The sequence below is a fragment of the Zonotrichia albicollis genome, chromosome 10 (assembly GCF_047830755.1).
Source record: "Zonotrichia albicollis isolate bZonAlb1 chromosome 10, bZonAlb1.hap1, whole genome shotgun sequence".
Classification (NCBI taxonomy): Eukaryota; Metazoa; Chordata; class Aves; order Passeriformes; family Passerellidae; genus Zonotrichia; species Zonotrichia albicollis.
In genome coordinates this window covers 29,928,096-29,948,271 of record NC_133828.1, presented here as the reverse complement: position 1 = coordinate 29,948,271, position 20,176 = coordinate 29,928,096, and the positions used below count along the sequence as shown (strand labels likewise).

Sequence of the window (20,176 nt, the reverse complement as noted above, 5' to 3'; positions counted from 1 at the left end):
CAGATTGAAATATTACATTCAAACCATTAACTGTTGTGAGTACATTCTCCATCTCTCTGCTGCAGGCATACCACACTACAAAACAGGTAAAATACAGTCACCCACTTCATATTGTGCAGAAAATGCAGTAACTATGTCTAAAATGAAGCATGTGCACTCTTTTATTGATGCCTAAGAAAGTGATGAAGCTGGTGTTAGAAGATAGGACATGTACATAAGGTGTGTGTACCCACCCTAGCCTGAGTTGTATTTTTCCTATAGTAACATGCCTTGCTGAAACTCGTGCTGGCATGTTTTTTCTAGCAAGCACTCTATCAGAGGAACTAAACTGTGTTATCAATAGACTTGTGCCAGTCTGTAGCAGTAAAAGAAAGCTGTAGGGATGAAAGTGCTCTTCCATGCAATCACACACAACAGAGATAGCTCCAGATGTGTTCCAGTCGCAGGGGATGCGTGTGGCATGAGCTCGATAGGGGCCAATGATGTTGCCCAAGAAACTAAGAAAGGCTTTTATCTGTCAGTCATACCAAAATTTAAGGGGTTAAACTGCAAAAGTAAATATATTTAAATTTCTCTTTGAGAAACTAAAAGGAGTACAAAATTGGCAAACTGGGATCTATGCCTGAGTTTGTATTTCAAAGCCACTTCTGTCATGGAGCCTTGCTCACGAATTCAGAGGATTGTTCAAATGGTATTATGATTTTTAAAACTACCGAACACTTAGAATTGAAAGGCTCTGCATAAGATTAGAGTTGTTTCATGTTTACTGCTACTCTTTCTCATTTGATATGTTAAATAAGGATTCACTTACATAACAGACATATTTCTGTAAAGACAAAAGGTGATAAATAGTATAATGCTGTTCCTTTGATGAAATTAGCAAACTTATGATATGCTTATTAAAATCAAAATAGAAATTTATTTCAAACACAGAATGCTCTCAGCTGGACATGATTTAATTCCATGTCCTGGCTTGTTGACTCATTGAGTTACAATGTATGATAATGTGTTTCAACACCTAAGTTTCAGCAACAGTAGGAAATGGGGTGCAACCCATACAATTATACTATTCCAATTAATGGAAATGCAGAGGATCACAATGACAAGTAAAATTATTTGAGCAATAGTTTCCTATGGATTTTTATGCACCAATGGGTAAACTTTAATGTCTGACAATATAAACTTCAATTAAAGCTGTTTTCATGATTTAGGCTTCTCTGTGTCCCTGGTATGGTACAAGCTCTGATAATAAGCCTGCCTCTGTTCAGTCACCTGTCTTAGATTTTTAAGAACATGCTTGTCTTTTATTGCTCTTTTAAAATCTATTTACAGCTGGTCAGTAGATTTAAATTAGGAAATATCAAGGACAGACTGCAGCAGCATAATCAGATAAGCAATGTTGAAGACTGACTTACATGAACAAAAGGTAATGACAGTATGAGGTTTCTGATCATATTTTGTCAAACTCTATGCTTGGATAATTTTTTTTAGACTATAGGGAGCATGGTTTTTAGGTTTTTTTCTTAATCAGCATAAAAGATATAACAAGCTAAGCACAAATAATAAGATATATAATAACACTATTAATAATTCATAGTAACAGAAATAATTAAGAATACTCAAGCATAAAGATCTTATAAATCTCCTAAAGAGATTAGAAACATACATGAAGATGGAAGTATGAGAAGAGAAAAAGGTAGGTAGTTTGCAGAGTCTTGAGAGACAATAGTTTAAACAGGACAATAAATGCACCGTATTTGTGATGCTGTGGATACAAATAGGTACTGCACATTTTTCAGCTTGGAAACAAGAGTGCCATTAATAAGACAGAGCATCCTCTTCTTAGGGAGTTCAAGTATAAGTGCAAAATGAAAAAAAAATTAAGAACTAGTTTTCTGCTCACATGCTTCTTCCCTGAGGTGTTGTAGGCCTTCCTTTAATAGTATAGCTTTGAATTTGATGGGGAGAAGTGTGTTAAATTGATTTTGATGTCCTTTTGGACATGGATTTGAAAATTTATTTGGAAAATATCATTTGCATATGCAAATTCGATTTCATGGTTTGGCTTTGTGGAAGCAAATTTTTGTGCTGTGTCCTCCTTGCTGCTTCTCTGGAGGAATGCAAAGGTGAAGGGGATGGGCTGAGAAGAGAAAACAGAATACAGCAAAGGGAGTGGGAAACAGGTCTGATGAGGAGCAAAGAGTTCTCATGGGCAAAGACCAAGTACAGAAACTGGCCCATTTCCTCACAGAGGAAATGGAGGGAAAATGTTTCGATACAAAGAGGAGGAGAGGGCTAGACATAGGAGACTGGAGATTTTGAAGGACCCAAGGCAAATTGTCTCTATGAATAATGAGAGGATGATTTGAAGGCAGCTGGGACAGTTCCATCAGGGGGGAGCAGGTATGCTGCTGATGAGTGAGTCAGTGAAGCGATGGCTGCTTGCAGGGTGGCAGTAAAAGGGGAAGAACTTGGTACACAAGGACTGAAAGGAGAAAAGTGTCTAAAATGTGGGTATACTTGGGTATTTTACAAGTAGGAGCAGAGCATGTGTGGCCCAGGAACAGAGGAGGACAGCTGTGATAGCTGCTTTGCTGGGCTGTGAGGCTTGGTAAAACTGGAAATTCCTCAGCCTTAAAGGTCTTAAGGCTTTACATTTCCCTGCTGCCTGGAAATGTGTGAAGAAGCTGTCCAGGTGTGAGGCTCTGCTTGGCTGCTCTGCTGCCATGTCCATATAAAAGAGCTGAGAGCTGTGGAGCCAAGCAGTACAGGCATGTGCTGTGCCTGCAGCTGTCCAAACCTTGCTAGGCTGGCAGGTTGCAGGGCTCCACACAGTCCCTGTGTGACTTCTCAGATGTTTGTTTGTTTAATATTCTTTTAACATTTTAAGTGCAATATTTATCAGTTGAGAATTCAGTCTCAAGCAAGTTTGTCTGGCTGGATGGTAACTAAAGACTTGAGATCCTTTCATGCCAGTTTCTTATATCCTTTTACGTTTTTGAGGTTTCTCCAGACTCCTTTCCACACAACTTGTTATTCTATCACAGAAATATCATTGTAAGCCAAAGAATTAGTCAAAGTTCTTGTAGAGTACAATGATAATTGCTCAATATATTTATCTCTTCATCTCTGTGGTCAGAACTTAACCTCAAACATGATATAATACAGCATTATTAAAGAAGTAGACAATGGAAGTTTCTCATATTTCCTGAAAAGGAAGAATAAAGTGAAATCTAAAGACATGCTTAATGTCTTTGTCTGTACTTTCAGCATTCATAGAAATAATTAATTTTTCATTTCTTATGCACAATGGAGTTATAACATTGATTGTTTGTATAGGTGGTTGAAGTTTGAAGAAGATGTAGAGGATGGTGGAGAGAGGTGGAGCAAGCCCTACGTTGCCACACTGTCACTTCATAGCTTGTTTGAGCTGAGGAGCTGCATCCTGAATGGCACAGTTCTTCTCGACATGAGAGCTAACTCCATAGAAGAAATTGCAGGTATGTGTCAATGTTTCATTTATTGGTTATAAAAATTATTTAATAAAAATGAAATGCTTACCAAGAAAGTTGTTGCATAATAATCAGTTCCGTTTAGAAACTCCTCGGAAGTTTTTTCTCAATTTACTAGAAAAGAAACTCATGTCTGGCACAGTTAATAAATATTCTATTTATATTTTTTATGTGGAATCTGCTGCTTTAAGAATCAATTTTGAATAAAGAAGAGAATTAAAATGGAAGAAAGAGGGTAGTTTGGTTAGATTTAATTAGAGCTGGCATGTTCTCTGCTCCTGCCATGCTGCCTCAAGTGAATGAGGCGTGTGCTCACTTTCACAAACTTAATCTACTGCTATGCTAATTACAGGCAATCTAGCTTAAAAAAACCCCAAAACATAGGGAAGTATTTATTGCAATTAAATTACATGAAAACATATATGTCTCTGAGTTGAGAAGGAAATCAGGAGTAATGATAGAGTGTATGTTTTTAAAAGAAATTTTAGGTACATTAACTTAAGATAAAGTTGAGTGCATTTTTTCCAATAGAAGTTAATTTGGTAGTTGCAGTTTTAGAGCTTGTGGGAGCTTCTGAGCAAGACAAAAATGGATGAGTCTTCTCTCCCAAAAGTATAAGTGAGATTGAGACTAAATGCCATTTCCTGCTTTCCTGGTGTTTCCCTTAAAGACTGTAACTAGTTTAGGAAATATACAAAGGACAAAGCAATAACATTTTCTGACACTCAAGATTATCAAGAAAACTGCTTTGTGAATGATGTATAAATCTATGTAAGTCCCATATAAATTTAATTTTACTTATTTTAATTGTAGGGGAGATATTGTTTGGTGGGCTGTATTTAACAATGGAATTAAAGTTGGCTTAGATTGTGGTAGCTGCTTTTTGTATTTACTTTTCCCAAATTGTTTATGTCAAACTGATGCAAGATATTATTAATATAAATCTGCAGAAACTTGTGTGGGTTTCTACTCTGTGCCGAGATCTGATTCTTGCATGACTCATAGTCTGAATTAGATCTTCAAAATCTGTCATCATGAGAGATAAGCATGAAGAATAAAAAGCAGCTCATTTGAAAGAACAAAGGTGTCTATCAGTATGGTGCTTTATTATTTATTTATACGTAATTAAGGAGTACTTCGGTCAGCTGCATAGTGTTCTTGTATAATTTCTTTGCTTAAATAGCACACTGGGTTTTTCAATTTTGAGCTTTACATTCTTAATCCAGAAACCACTCAATTTAGTCTATAGTCAGCTAAGAAAGCCCTTCCAGAATTGTTTCTTTTAGTAGGTAAAAAAAGTAAGGATGAATGCAAAAAACCCCCAACTTCAGGGAGCATCCTTTTTTCCCCTGTTTTTGAAAAAATACAGTATATTTTCCAATATAGTGAGACCCCAATTAATTACTGTTTATAATCTCAGAACTTAGTTATAGTGATTTGGGTTCAGTTAATATGGCCAAGGATTTGAGCATTTGTAATGCTAATCTTGGAACTCCCCACAGATGTAAGTTGTTCTTCAGCAGAGAATTCGGGGAGTTACCCTCACCCTATTGTAAGTCAGCCTTAGTTGTGGCTTATCCTGGTTTGTTGATTAGGAAAACCTATTCTGAGAAGAGGCTTTAGGATGATTTTCATTAAATGAAATGTACCATTTTCATTTAAAAAGTGTCTGTTGTTGTGGCAGATTTGGATGCATTTTATTTGTTGTATTATTTGCTTGAAGTCCCTTACTGATAAGGTGACCTGACACATGATAAGGTTTGCATGAGTTGTGCTTGGTCTTCAAGAGAAGATTATATTTTTCCTCCTTTTCAGGTTCAATAAGCAATGAACTATTCTTTTTTAAAAAAGCTTTGCAGCAGGTGCTTCAGGCAAGTGAATCATTCTGTAAATTACTTGCATTCTGTCAGGTTTCTTTGCAGACATTTAATTTTTTTTGTGTTTTCTCCAGAAATAAAGTTGCTACTCTGGTTGCTTTTCTCTGTTGTTATTATTTGTGCAAGTTTTTTCTCTGTTATTATTATTTTCTTTGTTAATATTATTTGCAGCAATGCTATTTAACTTTTCTTCAATCAAGTCCCTTTGTAATTTGTTACTTTACTGCTGTGTGTGTAATTCCTGGTCTCCAGGGATTAGACAATGTTACCTAGAGTATGGCACACAGTAGGCAGCACTGCAAGAAGGAAAGGCTGATAGTAGTGGTGATAAGAACACCACCAGGGCCTGTGTGCTGGGTATCTTAGAAATATGACAATTCCAAGTAATATGACAGGGAGCTCTTTTTACTTGAAAGTGACTGCTGGACGTGGAGATTGGGCAGGACTGGTATGTCTCAATGTGTTGGTTTTGCATCATGGAAGTGATGCCACACTCAGGAAACCCTTTGTTGTCTGTTCCAGTCAGTTGTTATTCCCTGTTAGTAGTTAGAATCCTACTTATCTTGTGCTATAGAAGGCAAATGCTGTTTTCACCAGGAACTGTTATGTATTCCATTTGTATCTGACAGTCCTAACGCTTTAGAATTTGAAGAAATGGCTGCTCTCACCTGTTGGCTTCAAATTTTTTTTCAATATTCAGCTCTTGCTAATTGCCTTGCCAGCCATCCTCATGCCAGGCTTGTCCAGCAGTCCTGGTGATCACTTTTGGTTTTGGTTCCCTGTTACTGTGTATGCCACCTTTAGGAGAGTTTGTGAAAACAGGTTATGTCCTATGGCTTTAAGGGGTACTCCTGAATTAAATTTGATTCTTGTGCTTCTGATTCATAGTTTAATGTTTTGGTTTTTTAATGCAATCTTTTGGTAATTTTACTGCATTGCTATAATGCATCATCTTTTGAGAACAAATACATTATTTGTGCACATGCACTTTCTTCTTGCCTTTGTTAGCAGGAAATGTGTGCTGTGTATTTATTGGTGATGTCTTGCTATCTGGGCTATATTCCAATATCAAATTACATTGCTATTAATGCAGTGCCCGTCTTCATATCCTTGAAAGATTTGTACTTAAGCTTTATTGCTAAATTGAGACTAAGAATTCCTATTTGTTTTAGTCAAGGCTTTTAATCTATAAACACTTACTCACTAATGCATTAAACTCTTAGCACTTAGCCCTTGAGAATTTCTGTTATTAAAATCTGTATTTTATGACATTAATGGGCTTGTGGTAAAATGTACAGATGAAAGCCACCTTTTGTAGTGTTTGCATGGTTTCCAGAACCATGTATTTTGTATTTTATCTCTAGAAACAATGGCAGTTCTGCATAAAAATATTTTGGTACTGTTTATGTGGTGAAAATTTTAAAATCATCCTGTATTCCAACATGTCCATTCTCTATTAGGTCTTTTTCATTCCAGCTGTCATATTTAAAAATTACTTCACCTACAATATTGTATATTTCTTTGGACAGGCACACAATTTTCCTTGTTGCAAAAGAGCTTATTCATACCTACGATGCTGAATTCACTGACAGCATCTTATTATAACAGAGACTTCTGAGATGAATTTCCAACACTGTCATCATACATCAGAACAGCATGTTTGTTCCTGAATTTCTGAAATTGTTCTTAATTTTTGTAAGATGGATTTTGCTTGTCTTGCAAAGAGCTCAGTTCCTCTGCTGAACTTTATCCTGTTTAAAAATGCAATTTTTATTGCACATATTTTGGGGGAGTTATTACTGTTTCTAACATGTGATGTTATTTTTTCATATGTCTTTGCAGTGACTCCTGTATCAGTAAGTTAGCACTCCCTGCACAAGGAATTCCTCTGAACATTATGTAGTAATATTTTATCGATCACTTCTGTATAGAACATATGCTAAAAGGAAGTCTGAAAAATCTATGTAATCAAAACAGTTTATTTTGGAACTTGTCTCTTGAGGATGTATTTGCCAGAATCTGGCGATACCATTAGAGAGCAGCTTCACTGTGTTGTTCAAGTTGGCAGATGAAAATGTTCTCTTTTGATATTTTCATTTAGTTCCTTTGAAACCATGTAGATTCTCAGATTACCATCTGGTTTTTTGATTATAACCACTGAATGAACCCAAAAGGTTTCTCTATTTAACATATGATGCCATTTTCTGTTGTTTGGTTCAAAAACTACTCAGTCCAGCCTTTAATGGCAATACTTTCTTTACAGCATGAGCCACAGAGCTTGCACATTCTTGTAGTTGTGCAGAGTGTTCTGTGAACAAATGTCAAACCTTGTCAAATACAAACTGTGGCCTCACAGTGGAGCTTTGGCGACTTGCACGTATTTGAAATATTCCCATTTATTTTAAATGGTTTAATTGTAATAATGGTTTCTTTTTAAAATTAAGTTTGAAGTCTACCCTTCCCTTCCAATCCCAAGATCTATTTTTTCCCAAGCAGTCTTTTGTATGTTCCCTACGATTGAATTTTCAATCTGTGTAACAGCTTAATCTTGTGATTGAGGTCACCAGACTCTGTGCTCAGCAACTCAGGGCATTACATCCCAAGTGTGCAATTTTATTGATTTCAATAACATCATGTTAAGCTTTCAATCTGAACAAGTCTTCTTTTACCTTTGTTTGCTTTAAGCTATATTACTCCATAATAACTACATATTTTAACTGGCTCAAGTTGAGATTTTATTTCACTGGAGCCTTTTGTTTCATCTGCAGCCCTCACACTGTGTTATGTTTCTGACAGTGCTTTTATGGTACATTTAACTTTTATTACAAACACTGTAATAAAGCGTGGGATTGCCTGTGAGTAATCTGCTTCTCTGCTTGACCCTACACCTGTCTTTTGTTCAGCTTTCACCTTCTCACTTACCCAGGTTCCTGCATTTGTTTGCTTTATTTTCAGCTTAGCATGTGGTAATAACCTCTTCAGAGAAACTGTCAGGTTTTGTTCCTTTGGCTGTGGCTAAATTGTAGATATTCCAACTTCTAAGTAGCATTGTCTTTTTGTGTGGTTGTTTTGTGTTTTCCCATGTTAGCCACAACTGTAGGAATCCTTTTAGATTGCACAAGCCAATCTCTGCTTGCAAAATTTATTTTTTATGAGGTATTCACTATGCCTGCAGTTCTGAACTGCAAGCTGGGAATTTTGGCCTCGTCTCTGCAATTTACAGTTTTGTGAAATACTTGCTCTTGTTCCTCAGTAAAATTACACACTGTTATTTTAAAAAGCAGACATTTTTCATTCTTTCTTTCCTTTTCAAGTATTATAGACTTGAATATTTGAACCAAATAATTTCAGGTAAAGCTGGAAATAGAATCTGTGTCTCGAAGCACTGGAGTGCTCTGCCCTCCTGGATGAGCTGCTAAATCTGCCAGCTTAGATAGCCTGTTTATAATCACCATTGTAAATGATGTAAATGGGTCTTGGTTCACAAGTGCAGCCCAGGAACTCTAATTGCTGGGTTTATATTGCTCCTCCTTCCTGACTCACTGGGGAAGGATACATTTGTGTTCCTCTTTAGAGACCCATGAAGACAAAGGACGGTGTTCCACCTGATTGTCTTCCATAAAGTGATGAATTAGGTTTGCTTGGTTTCTTCTTCCCTGTCTTTAAGGGCAACAAGCATAAGCCAGAAAACCTTTGACTTTTAAATTAGACTTTGTAGTCAGCTATCACTGCAATCCTGATGCACACAAAAGCCTGTGTGTTTTATATTTTGTCACTAATCTCTCATTTTGTCCTACAACTGTGTAGTTATAAAATTTGTAAGTCTGAATTCCAGCACCCTCGCTGTTATACACTGAATTCAGTTTCTGCTGTAAACTGCTAGTCCTAACCTACATCAGGAGAATATGAGCCCAGTAATTTCTTTTAGGACTTCACAGGTATTTTGATAGAAATACAGAATGTTTTCTATGAATTTATTCTGTGTTTCACCTGAGCATTCTGTGTATTATTGCACATGAGGTGATGAGCACTGTGAACCTGGTGCAGTGGGGAGTGAGCTGTCATCACACTTGAAGCCTCCTTATTGTCCATTTTCCTGGACCTGTGGGGGCTCCACGTGGGTCTGGCCACGTGTGTGTGTACAAAGCTGCAGAGTGTGACAGACACCTCCAGAGTGAGTGGAAGCAGCCAGCCTGCTTTTGCATCCTTGCTGCTCTAGAGGTGGCACAGATGGAATTTCCTCTGCTGGGCCACACATGAGCCATGCTGCATTTGAGCTGATACAAATTGTCTGCACCCCAGTGCTGTAATTCACAGCCTGGGTAAATTGTTCACAGGTGGTGATGAGTTATAGCTCAGTTACTGTAATAGCTTGTTAAAGTACTCACATTGCTCACATTTACTCACAAAATTAATTTTATACAGATGATATATTTTAACTGAATATGAATGGAGAAAACATTCTTGAAATACATGAAACCCCAAGTTTCTTTGAATTCTTTTAAATGACCAGGTCAGGGAGAATATCAGTCGTTAAAGGTTTGAGAATAATATTTCATGGTTCCAGTATCAACCAAGATTCCTTACTGAAGAAAAATCCTGCTTTAGTGTACTTGATGTCAACAAGTACACTGTCACACTGTCACACTGCAGGGTGAGCATTTTACAGAATGGGTAACACTGTGCTGCTGGATATTCCACAGGTTCCACATCCTTCTGAAAGCTTCATATGGTAGTGAAGTATCCTTGAAAAAGGGAATGGTTAGCTGTGTCTATGGCTACAAGGGATCTGTGCAGAATTTAAAAGGGCATTCAAGAGGAAAATTCTTTAAAACAAAGATTCTTTTCTCCTTTTTTCATATGGAGTGTGAAGAAATGGCTGCCTGTTCTGGATACAAAAGTGAAGGCCAGGGCTTTGGAAATATGTATAGCTTCAACTGATGTGACCATGTAGGCTCTTCTACTCACAGGATTAAGTGATTACAGTCAATTTTGAAAATTAAATGTTTAAAATGTTCCTTTGGGCCATTTAATGTTGGAATTAAACCATGCTGGTCTTGTTTTCAAGACAATCTTTTCAATTAAGGGTGTTACTGATATTGCAGGGGCCTGGGCTTTTAAAAAATACTTTGAGAAGCTTGAGAAGAAACTGAAAAGGAATCCCATAATGATAGGGGTGGATGGACACAGTCTTTCTTATTCCAGCTCACATCTATACAGGGCTTGGAAAAAAGGGTCAAAATACAGCAATCTGTCAGAAATTTGACTGTGTTTAAGCTCCTGCAGCGACTACTGCAATGGGGTCTATTTTAAAAGAATGACAGCTGGAGGGAAATACCAAGGCAAGAAAGCACATCTTCACTCTTTCAAAAACTGAATGCATCTTCCCTTATTACATGTGCCAGCAGTGCTACAGTAAAAGGGAAGTCATTGTAAAAACCCAAAAATCTCTAGGTAAGCCACTTTCTTCTTTCTGGCAGGAAATAAAAACTGTTACTCACCACACTGGCACCAACCCTGTGGCTTTTGTGGCTGTTAAGAAGCCTAGCAGAGCATCCTAGGGAAAGGAAGCGGATAGGGATTTGATTTTCTTTTTCCTGTAATTTTCCCTCCTAAATGGATAATCTTAAATATTGAGATCATCCTCAGCAGTTAATATATTTTAATATTTTGTTTGAAATATACTGTTACTCCATGAATGACACCATACAAGTAGAGTTGTACTTACCTGTAAGCAAATAGTGTTGAATATGAATATGTAAAACTGTTTTCTGCTAGTCCACTGCAAAAATGGTTGCAATTTCTTAGCAGGGGGTTCAGTTTCACTCTCACCTGCTCGAAATTATCGTCTTGCAGTAACATGTACATCTGGCAGTAGAAATAGATTCTCTTGGAATTGACAAATAATGCAGCAATTTTTCTGTGTTGTCTTACCTGGACTTTCTTTGCATTGCACTGAAGGTATTGTAATTATAGCTACAAGAAAGAAAGACTGTGATCTTCTGTGGTAAGTACAAAGGGAATAAAAAAATGTTTCCTCACAGCCAGTCCTTTGTAGGAAATAGAATAGGAGTTATTTGAAAAAAAAAAAAAAAGACATCTAATCCTCATCATAACCCTGAATTTAAATATATTATATCTAAGAGTGCTTAGGAACTGACTTCAATGACATTGCATAGGTGACCTTAATTTGTGAACAGCACAATTTTTTGAGGATTTTAAAATATAAATAACATCTTTTTGTCCCTGCCCTTCCCCTGTCTCTCTCCCCCTGAAAGTGAAAGACTTCTAGATAAAACTTCCATTAAATTCTATTGCATTAAAGGAACTATAATGCAACAATCCTATAGGGTACTAATCATTATTATAATTGCAATTTAAGAGAAATTTTTCCTCTTTCCCCTCTTTTATTATGTTTGTGTATGTATTTTCAGATATGATTCTGGACCAGCAGGTGGGTTCTGGGCAGCTCAGTGAGGATGTTCGTCACAGAGTGCATGAGGCATTGCTGAAACAGCATCACCACCAGAACCAGAAGAAGCTGAGCAACAGGATCCCAATTGTAAGATCCTTTGCTGACATTGGAAAGAAGCAGTCTGAGCCCCATTCCATGGATAAAAATGGTAATGCTTTATTTTGCATTTTGAGCCTTCAGTAGCATCTGCCTGTTTGGTATTGCATGTGCTTTGTTCCCACAGGTTAACAGTGTGATTCTGCTCTGAAAACTACCCTGTAAAAATGGTCCTTTTTGCATGAGAGTGGCTCCTCTTATGCATTCAGAAATACACCTGCTCAGATTTGAAATCTGGCTACCTTGCACAACTCAGGGCTGGGCAGAGCTATTCCAGGGAGCTCTCTGAGGTGTTGGAAGCTGTGCTGGGTGTTCTGGGTGGCTGGCAAGGGGTGTTGTTCCCAGTGCAGCTTTAGACGTCCTGTGCAATTTGTCAGACTGAGCTTGAGCATCTTTGCACAGGGTTGTTCTGAGCTGTGGACAGGCTCCATCAGTGTCAGGAATGTGGTAGGACTATTTTTGACTTCTGTTGACTAGCCAGGACCTATTTATTTAAAATGTGGTGGATTGTTGAATCAGTGTATGCATTAGCTAGTACTCAACTGCTGCTTCAGATTTTATAGGTGAGTTTGAGGGCTTGCTAAATGAGGCAAACATTTCAAGATAACACTGTTAGAGAGGTGTCACAAAAGCTGTACCTTGTTCTTTCAAAAAATCCCTTTTGGGAAAATCAGGATAATGCAAATGAGAAATGTTTGCAGAATGGCTCTAGAGTAAAATGCTGGCATAACTTTTTTTTCCCCTTGCTTTTACAGAAGACCTTACAAGGTGTATTATTGTTATAGGTCATCATAATGAAAGATAATTTCTTATTTCTCCTGCCTTATTTGCATAAACAAAGATCTGTGTTATGAAATTTGCAGCTAAATTTTGCAAATATTTTTCAGTTAACTCTTATTCCAGAAATCAACTGTAGTGAAATCCTGGTCCCTTCTGCTGTCCCTCTGTTTCAGAGCCCTATGAGCTCCCCATCACCTTGGGAAACAGGGAGTGAGGAAACAGTCATAGCACAGGGAAGGTGAGGATTGCAAGAGGAATCTGTGTACTCTGAGGCACAGGACAGAAGGCAAAGATCAGTTGTGTGGCTGATTTGGGAAGATGGGGCTGCTTATATATAATAAAGGTTAACCTTGTTTTCAAGGAAGAGAGTTTTTTTCAAACATTGCCATATAAAGTTTTAAGAGATCTAAATCTAGTTGCTTCCCTGGGGAAGATTCTAGGCCTAAAAGGCAACATATAATTTCATCTGATGAGGATATGAAATTGAAACCTTAATTGTGGCAAAGTGTCACTCTAAGAGTGAGGAAAAAATTAATATTTACTAAGATGTGTGTGATCATGCATACGGATGCACAAGATTAAATATAAGTAGGATGATTGTCCATCCTTTTTAAGGCAACTTTCCTGTTGATTTATACAGCTTTTGCTGATGACTTTAAACAAATATCCAGGAGACACTAGAGAAAGTTAATGATATAATGATCCTGTACTTAATTTCCACAGGATGTAAGATGGCAACTTGCATTCCATTAAGCTTTTTGCACTACATCCTATGTAATAAATAGACATTAATTGCTTTAAGAAGAACCTTCAGGGCAAGCTGTGAAATTATCATAAGCTCAATTTTGGTAACTTTATGTGTCTGTGAGTAACTTTATGGAACTGATGCAGTAATTCACTCCAGAAACATGTTACTTTTGCCTAAGTTTCTTCTGGCAAACTTCCTAGCTCTTCCTAAATTCCCCCCCCAAAAAAATTCTCATCAGGATAGCTTGTAAGTCCATATTAAACACACTAATTTTATATACTGAGTGGTTAAGTGATTCTCTTAAGTAGGGAGACATTCTTACAGTTTTTCCTTTGTCTGTCCCTATTTTGCAAGATGAAAAAATGCCAAATGCATAGTTCACTTGTGTAGAAATGTCTCAGAGTGTTCTGACCTCTGTTAAAAAAATCTTGGTCACTTTTACTGTGTTAATTTAAAATAAATATACCAATACACAAAATAGAAATTAGATATGTTTGTAAAAAATAGAATAACCTATAGAGATTCAGGAGTTTTCAGGAAGCTTATGTGAAAGTATCTCAGATTTCTATCTAAATTACATTGAAAAATCCTAAGCATGAACTTTTTGGACAGAGATTTTTAAAAATCAGTTTATGGCATTGTTCTACTTGCATCCTTTAAGTGCTAATGCACGTTTGGCTCTCTCCTGCATTGACCAGGAGCTTTGGAAGGGACACTTGTTTGTTCCTGCTGAAATGAGACGTGGGAACTTGGACACTTTTTCTGCACAAAAGGAAATTGTCTCTTTGATTAAATTTGGGGTTAGTGTTAGACAGTTGAGCTGGAAAAAAACCTTAGCAGTTTGTTGATTGTTAAAAAGGTGATTCAGAGCCCTAAGTCCCTGATCTGTGGGTTGTGTGGTACAGCTGAGGATTCAAACTCCCTTCTTTGTCCAAGTTCTTGACAATAGTAGCTTATCAATGTGTCAATTTTCAGATGTTCAAGAGCAAAGTCTGAAAATGAATACATAAATTAATTCAATATATGGCAGCACTACTGACAGGCCATTGTGATGTCTTTGCTGGAAGATAGTTGTACATATGTTCTCCCTCCATTTTTCTTTGTTTATGAATCTGTCAGACCATCTAATTAATTTGCTTTGTATTTAGTAGCATTATCTTTTGTTTACAATGGCTTTTCTTCACATCCTCTGCAGGGCTAAGATGTCAGGGTGCTATGGATTTACCATGCATTTTTAATGCTGCCATGCTGTGTTTAACTTTCACTTTTCATTAGGCATCAAAACTGTGAGAATTAAAAGCCTGCTTTTGATGTTCCAATAAAAAACGACAGTCAAATTTGGCATAAGAGCAGAAAAAATGATTTTTTTTATGGGCTAATTTGACACCAAATACCCAAAATAGAGGGTGGCAAGTGATTTTAGCATAAATACTATAAAAGGCAGGTAAAAAAAATGAAAATTTTCATTGGTAAATCATCTTTAGAAAGTTTGCTTTATAAATCAATTTAACCTATTTTTATTGAGATGAGTAGGTTTCACACTCTGATACCTCAGAGCTGTGTTTATAAATTCCTATGATGTGGGCCTAAAAAGCCAAAGACAACTGCCAATATATGATGCCTCTCTGTTTTATAGGAATGCTAAAATAATTTCATAAGCCTCTCCCCTTTTATAAAGGAGTTCTGAAATTCAGAGTTTAAGCATGTGTGGTATGAAAAAATAACTGATTCAGTGAAAATGTAGTTAGGAAAAGAAGTTTTAATCATATAAAAATTTAGAAGTTTTGACTGGCTATTTCACTTTTAGTCTAGGGATGTATATATGTTATTCATTTATACATATATATATATTTATAATGAAATCTAGTAGACATTAAACTGGTTAAAGCTCAAGAGGAAGGAACTCTGGAGAGGACTATGACAGGCTAAGTTACTTTTATATTCATGCACCTTGCTGAAATGTGCTTTACCCACAATAACATGATCTTATGCATGTTTCCTGTTCCATACTTATGCCATTTATAAGAGTTTCTTCTCCCATGACATCAGAGCAGGCACATTATTAGTGTAAAAATTGGGTTGCACTATGCGTCATATCTGATTCTGAGAAATTCTGAAATTCCAAGCAGATGTTTATTTGTATTCCAAAGAGCTTGAAGGAAGCAGTGGCATATGAAATTTGGGATCTCTGGAGTTAATAGCATGAGCTGCTGAAACTGTTCATTTTGACATGTTTTTTTAAACCTTTTCCCAGTTATTTCAGTCAGTACGATGGGCTGGTTTGGACTTCATTGTTCTGTGGCAGTATGAGCACAAGCAGAGGTATTGGAGCCTGTGCTTGTCCTTATTTAGGATAGCATCCTTCAGCATTCTGGAAAGTCAAAATGCTCAGTTATGTTATGGTGTTAGTTACCTTCTTCAGTTTCCCAATCTTTTCTGAGGGTCAGTTCAAGGCTTTATGTCATAACTCAGAGTGAGCTTACAGCATGTGAATCTATGTCAATACGTGGAGAAAGCTGGATATGAGCTGGAGCACCATGAAGAGGGTGGGGAGGCATTCCTAAATATATGACCATGCACTTTGATTTTGTGAGTAAATCACAACCAATGCCATTGATATACTCACAAGTTTTCTGAAGCATTGGATCTGGATCAGAGGACTTGCTTCAGCTTACCTTGAAGAGAAGACAAACTCAACGATAGTTAATTCTGCCTTAAGGTTGCTAATGCTGTATTTCTTGTTTTAGATTCTTCTCAAATGTATATATTTTAATCAGGTTTTGTTTTCCAAGGCTTTTATATTACTAAAATATAACTTGTATTTATGAACATTTTCATCTGATATTATTCTTTCTCTACATTTCCTTGTACCCATGATAAGATGTGTAATCTGTATGTATAAAACTGTATCATTCATCTTTGTATTTCTTTATTTTGCTCTGTCTTTGTTGTGTCTGTCTCTAACAGGCTCATCTCATCTCTGTACCTTCCTCATCTCCTATCCTTTGGGTTCTGTAAACTCCTGAAGGTTCAGAGGTAGTATAAATACCTATTCTTGCTTGGGCTTCAGACCATTTCAAATGTACACCCATGTCTTCATATCAATTTCCTCTCAGCATGCAACTTCTTGCTATAATGATTTTAAAAAATACCTCAGGCCTTTGTCTGCAGCTGTGGCACACTGAAGAGAAGTTTGTGTGAAATTTGTTGTTTTGATGGGGGGACAGTGCCATTTCTTTATTAAGTTCATTTTCTTGCATCAATTTATGAAACTGCAAATCACAGCATTTTAGTTTATATTGCATGACTTCACATGAATTATGCTTGAGATATTCAGGCCTAGCATTAGAAAAACAGCTAAAGTGACTTCTTCCTCATTCTCTTAAATTGTATAACATCAGTGAACACAAAATCTCCCTGTAGTTACTGTGTTACTCCCACACAGTGGGAGTGACATGATTCCCCACTGATTAAAAATGTTCATCAGGAGGCCTAAATGCACACGCACAATTCAGCCTGCAGAGATGGTGTCACTGCTCTGTTGTATAGAATTTTATCATATACTGAAGAAAACGTGCTGTTTTTTCAATCTTTGAATTTTTACCCAGACAGTGTTGTCCATTTAGATTTAGAAAATTGGTGACTAGTTGCAGTGAACAGTCTGGAGATTGAAGGAGTTTGAAAATGAGGATTTTTTTTTTTTCCTGAATGGTAGGAATATATATGGTTTAGAAAAACAAGCAACTTCTTTTCTGATTTAGTTTTCTTTGATGTGTTGGTTGCATCCAGTTTGTTTCCATTAACTGTGATTTGTGTCTGACTACATTGTTCTGCGTTTTTATCGTTGATGTTCTGGAGACATTTTGGATTTTGAATAACAGCCACAACAAACAGTTAAATGTCTTAAGTTCTAAATTTTAGGGAGGAAGAATATGTTACATGTGAGATTAATTTACTGAGATTATTTTTTTTTAATTTGCCAGAACTGTCTCAAAAATGGCAAACTGTATCTACAAATGCAAACTTCTATTACTGTAACAAATGTGGACCTTATTTTGATTTATAAGTCTATTGACTTTGCATGCAAGAGTGCTTTTTGTGTGAATTCCTGCTCTAGTCAAAGCTCTGGCAATTTCACATTATCTAAAAAAGACGCATATTTTTTATATATGCAATTTTTTAAAACATGAATTTAAAACTGTGTTGATATCGACTTTTTATTACATAGGAAAGCTGTTACACCAATTATAGCATGGTTTTATCTGTTATGTATTAGCTTCCTTTGTATGTACCCTGGATATTTCAATTATACCACACTGTGCATTTGATTCCTAAAACTGTGTGAATGGCTCTGATGAATTCTCGATGAATGCAGCTCTTCACGTGCATTATGTAGGTGGACTGCAGGAAAAATCCAGGCTTCAGCTTTATAGTGACTAAAAGTATTACATTGCACTCTTGAGGAACAAAATTCTGTATTTACCCAATACTGTGTGCAAATAACCATTTTGCTTGGAGTGTTGAAATGGAGCTGGTGGAGAGGGCAGCAAAGAATGGAATGGTGAGGCTGTTGCTGCTCTTATTCCCTCTTGTAGGGAGTTGATGATTTATGCCTTCACCATTTGTAGCAGCCTAAACCCCTTATTTTCAGCTCAAACAAAAGAAGTAGTAAACCATGACAAATGTTTAAAATCTGGCTAGAGTTTGGGGTTACTTTGATGGTTTTTTTTGTGAAAAGCGATTACCTGTTGTCTCTGCCTTGTATATTTGACTGCTACTCAATACAGTAAAAAACCCAAACTTGTTGTTCCATGATCCAGAAAGCTGTCCGAAGTTGTAGAGCTATTTAAACATGTCTTTCTGCCTCAAGGTAAAACTTGTGTTCTTTCAGATTACTCCAGCATATGGGTAAATCAAAGTTTGAGGTCTTCTGTTGGCACAGAAAAAGAACATATGCTATTCTTAAAAACTTCACATACTTACTGGTGGTGGCTTTTTATTCCTTATATGTATATCTTTACATATTTATCTCCTAAAAGAAATGTGGACACAATGTTTAAAAGTCCTCTGGACTGTTATGCTGATTGCTTTTGACACCTCCAATTATGATGTTAAAACTTCAGTATTTAAACAAGTGGTCCATGCTTTGACTCCTTTGTTGGTCAATATATTTTTCTCTGGCAGATATTTCTGCTCTCATTTTCTTGAATTTTTGGGTCCAGAAAAAAAAAAGTGCAAGTGCCTAATTAGCAAAAGAAAGATAATGAACTACTATTTCTGTTACTTTCCTGTAGCTTCTTTCTAATGTAATATGTATATTAGTATGAGTAATTATTACAACTATTTCCCTTTTCATACATCCTTGGGTATAGACGAGTGTTTAAAAAGAAAAAAATGAAGAGTCAGCAGGTTTTCTATTACTACTAGATTTTAAGTTTTTTGTGAGTAACTGAAGACAGAAGCTTTCCCTGAGCACTTTATGCCTTCTCTGTTTGAATAAGGGGAAGGATTATTTTTGTCACATTAATAAAATCTCAAAAATAGAATAGAAATAAATTTTATATAATTTTTCTGTTAATGATTTTTAATAGCTGTAATACTGCAGAATGATTCCTGTGAAAATAATTCAAGGACTGCTAAATAAACAAACAGAAAAAGAATTACAATGTGAAGTAGTGCCCTGGAACACATATTGTAAAGATGATGGTGTAACAATGATGGAACTCTGTTTTTCTTTCAGTTCTAATTAAAACAGACAAATTGAATGACTGTTTGTAAAGACCTTGCATATGTAATAATTTCAGGCTTCTGTTTTGCAAAAGATTTCTCCCATGACATGTAGGAATTAATAGCCTCTTTTTGTATTCCTTTACTTTACATTAATATGTGGATTTCTAAAATCAATCCTTTCTTTTTGTCATATGTAAATTTGAATCCTGACTTTATTTTTATTCTACTTGCTTAGATTAACATGCTTGTCATGTCTGTTTGTCATTCTCTGTTTATTTCACTCTAGAGCTGAACAAAAGCCCTGATTTCTATTCTTATTTTGATCTGTCCTTGCCCTAAATCAGAGAGAAAAACGGAAATACTTGCAGTTTAAAGATAGGGTTTCTAGCAATATATTTTTAAACATTCTGTTAATGTACTACCTAATCAAAGTGCAATATCTGTCTATGCTGCCAGGATGCACACATGAGTCTAAAACCTGTTTTGTATCATGCGAGATTTGTCTAGTGGAAAATGACATGTTGATTTTCATGAAAACCAGCATTTTCCTTGAGCAAGAGTTTCAGCTGGGAATTCATGACCAGACTCAGGGTTCCTGTATTGCTCAGCTGTGACAGAAACTGGATCCTTCAGCATTTTGGCAGGGGCTGACTGGCCCTTGTGAGTGTCTGGTCCTGCTCAGGCTGGGGCCTGCTCAGTGCTCAGTGTCCAGGCTGGATCCTGCTCAGTGCTCGGTGTCCAGGCTGGGGCTGGATCCTGCTCAGTGCTCGGTGTTCAGGCTGGGGCTGGATCCTGCTCAGTGCTCGGTGTCCAGGCTGAGGCCGGGGCCTGCCTGGGCTGCAGGAGTGAGCCCCAGCAGTGTGAGGGGCCACACTGTGGCTCCTGCATTGCCCAGACAATGTGCCGAGCTTAGGACTTCCTGACTGCCTTCATCTTCAAATATCATGAACATATGGTC

General features: G+C 36.8%; 1 protein-coding gene across 9 annotated transcripts in view; it reads left to right on the top strand.

Annotated features, from left to right (window-relative positions):
- SLC4A10 (solute carrier family 4 member 10) overlaps positions 1-20,176 on the top strand; it is a 145,858-nt gene that overhangs the window by 79,477 nt on the left and 46,205 nt on the right. For all 9 annotated transcript variants that reach the window (XM_005485248.3, XM_026792272.2, XM_005485246.4 and 6 more), the window contains exons 5-6: positions 3,340-3,500; positions 11,824-12,012. In XM_005485248.3, the coding sequence (XP_005485305.1) occupies positions 3,340-3,500; positions 11,824-12,012 (350 nt within the window). The remainder of the gene's footprint in view (positions 1-3,339; positions 3,501-11,823; positions 12,013-20,176) is intronic.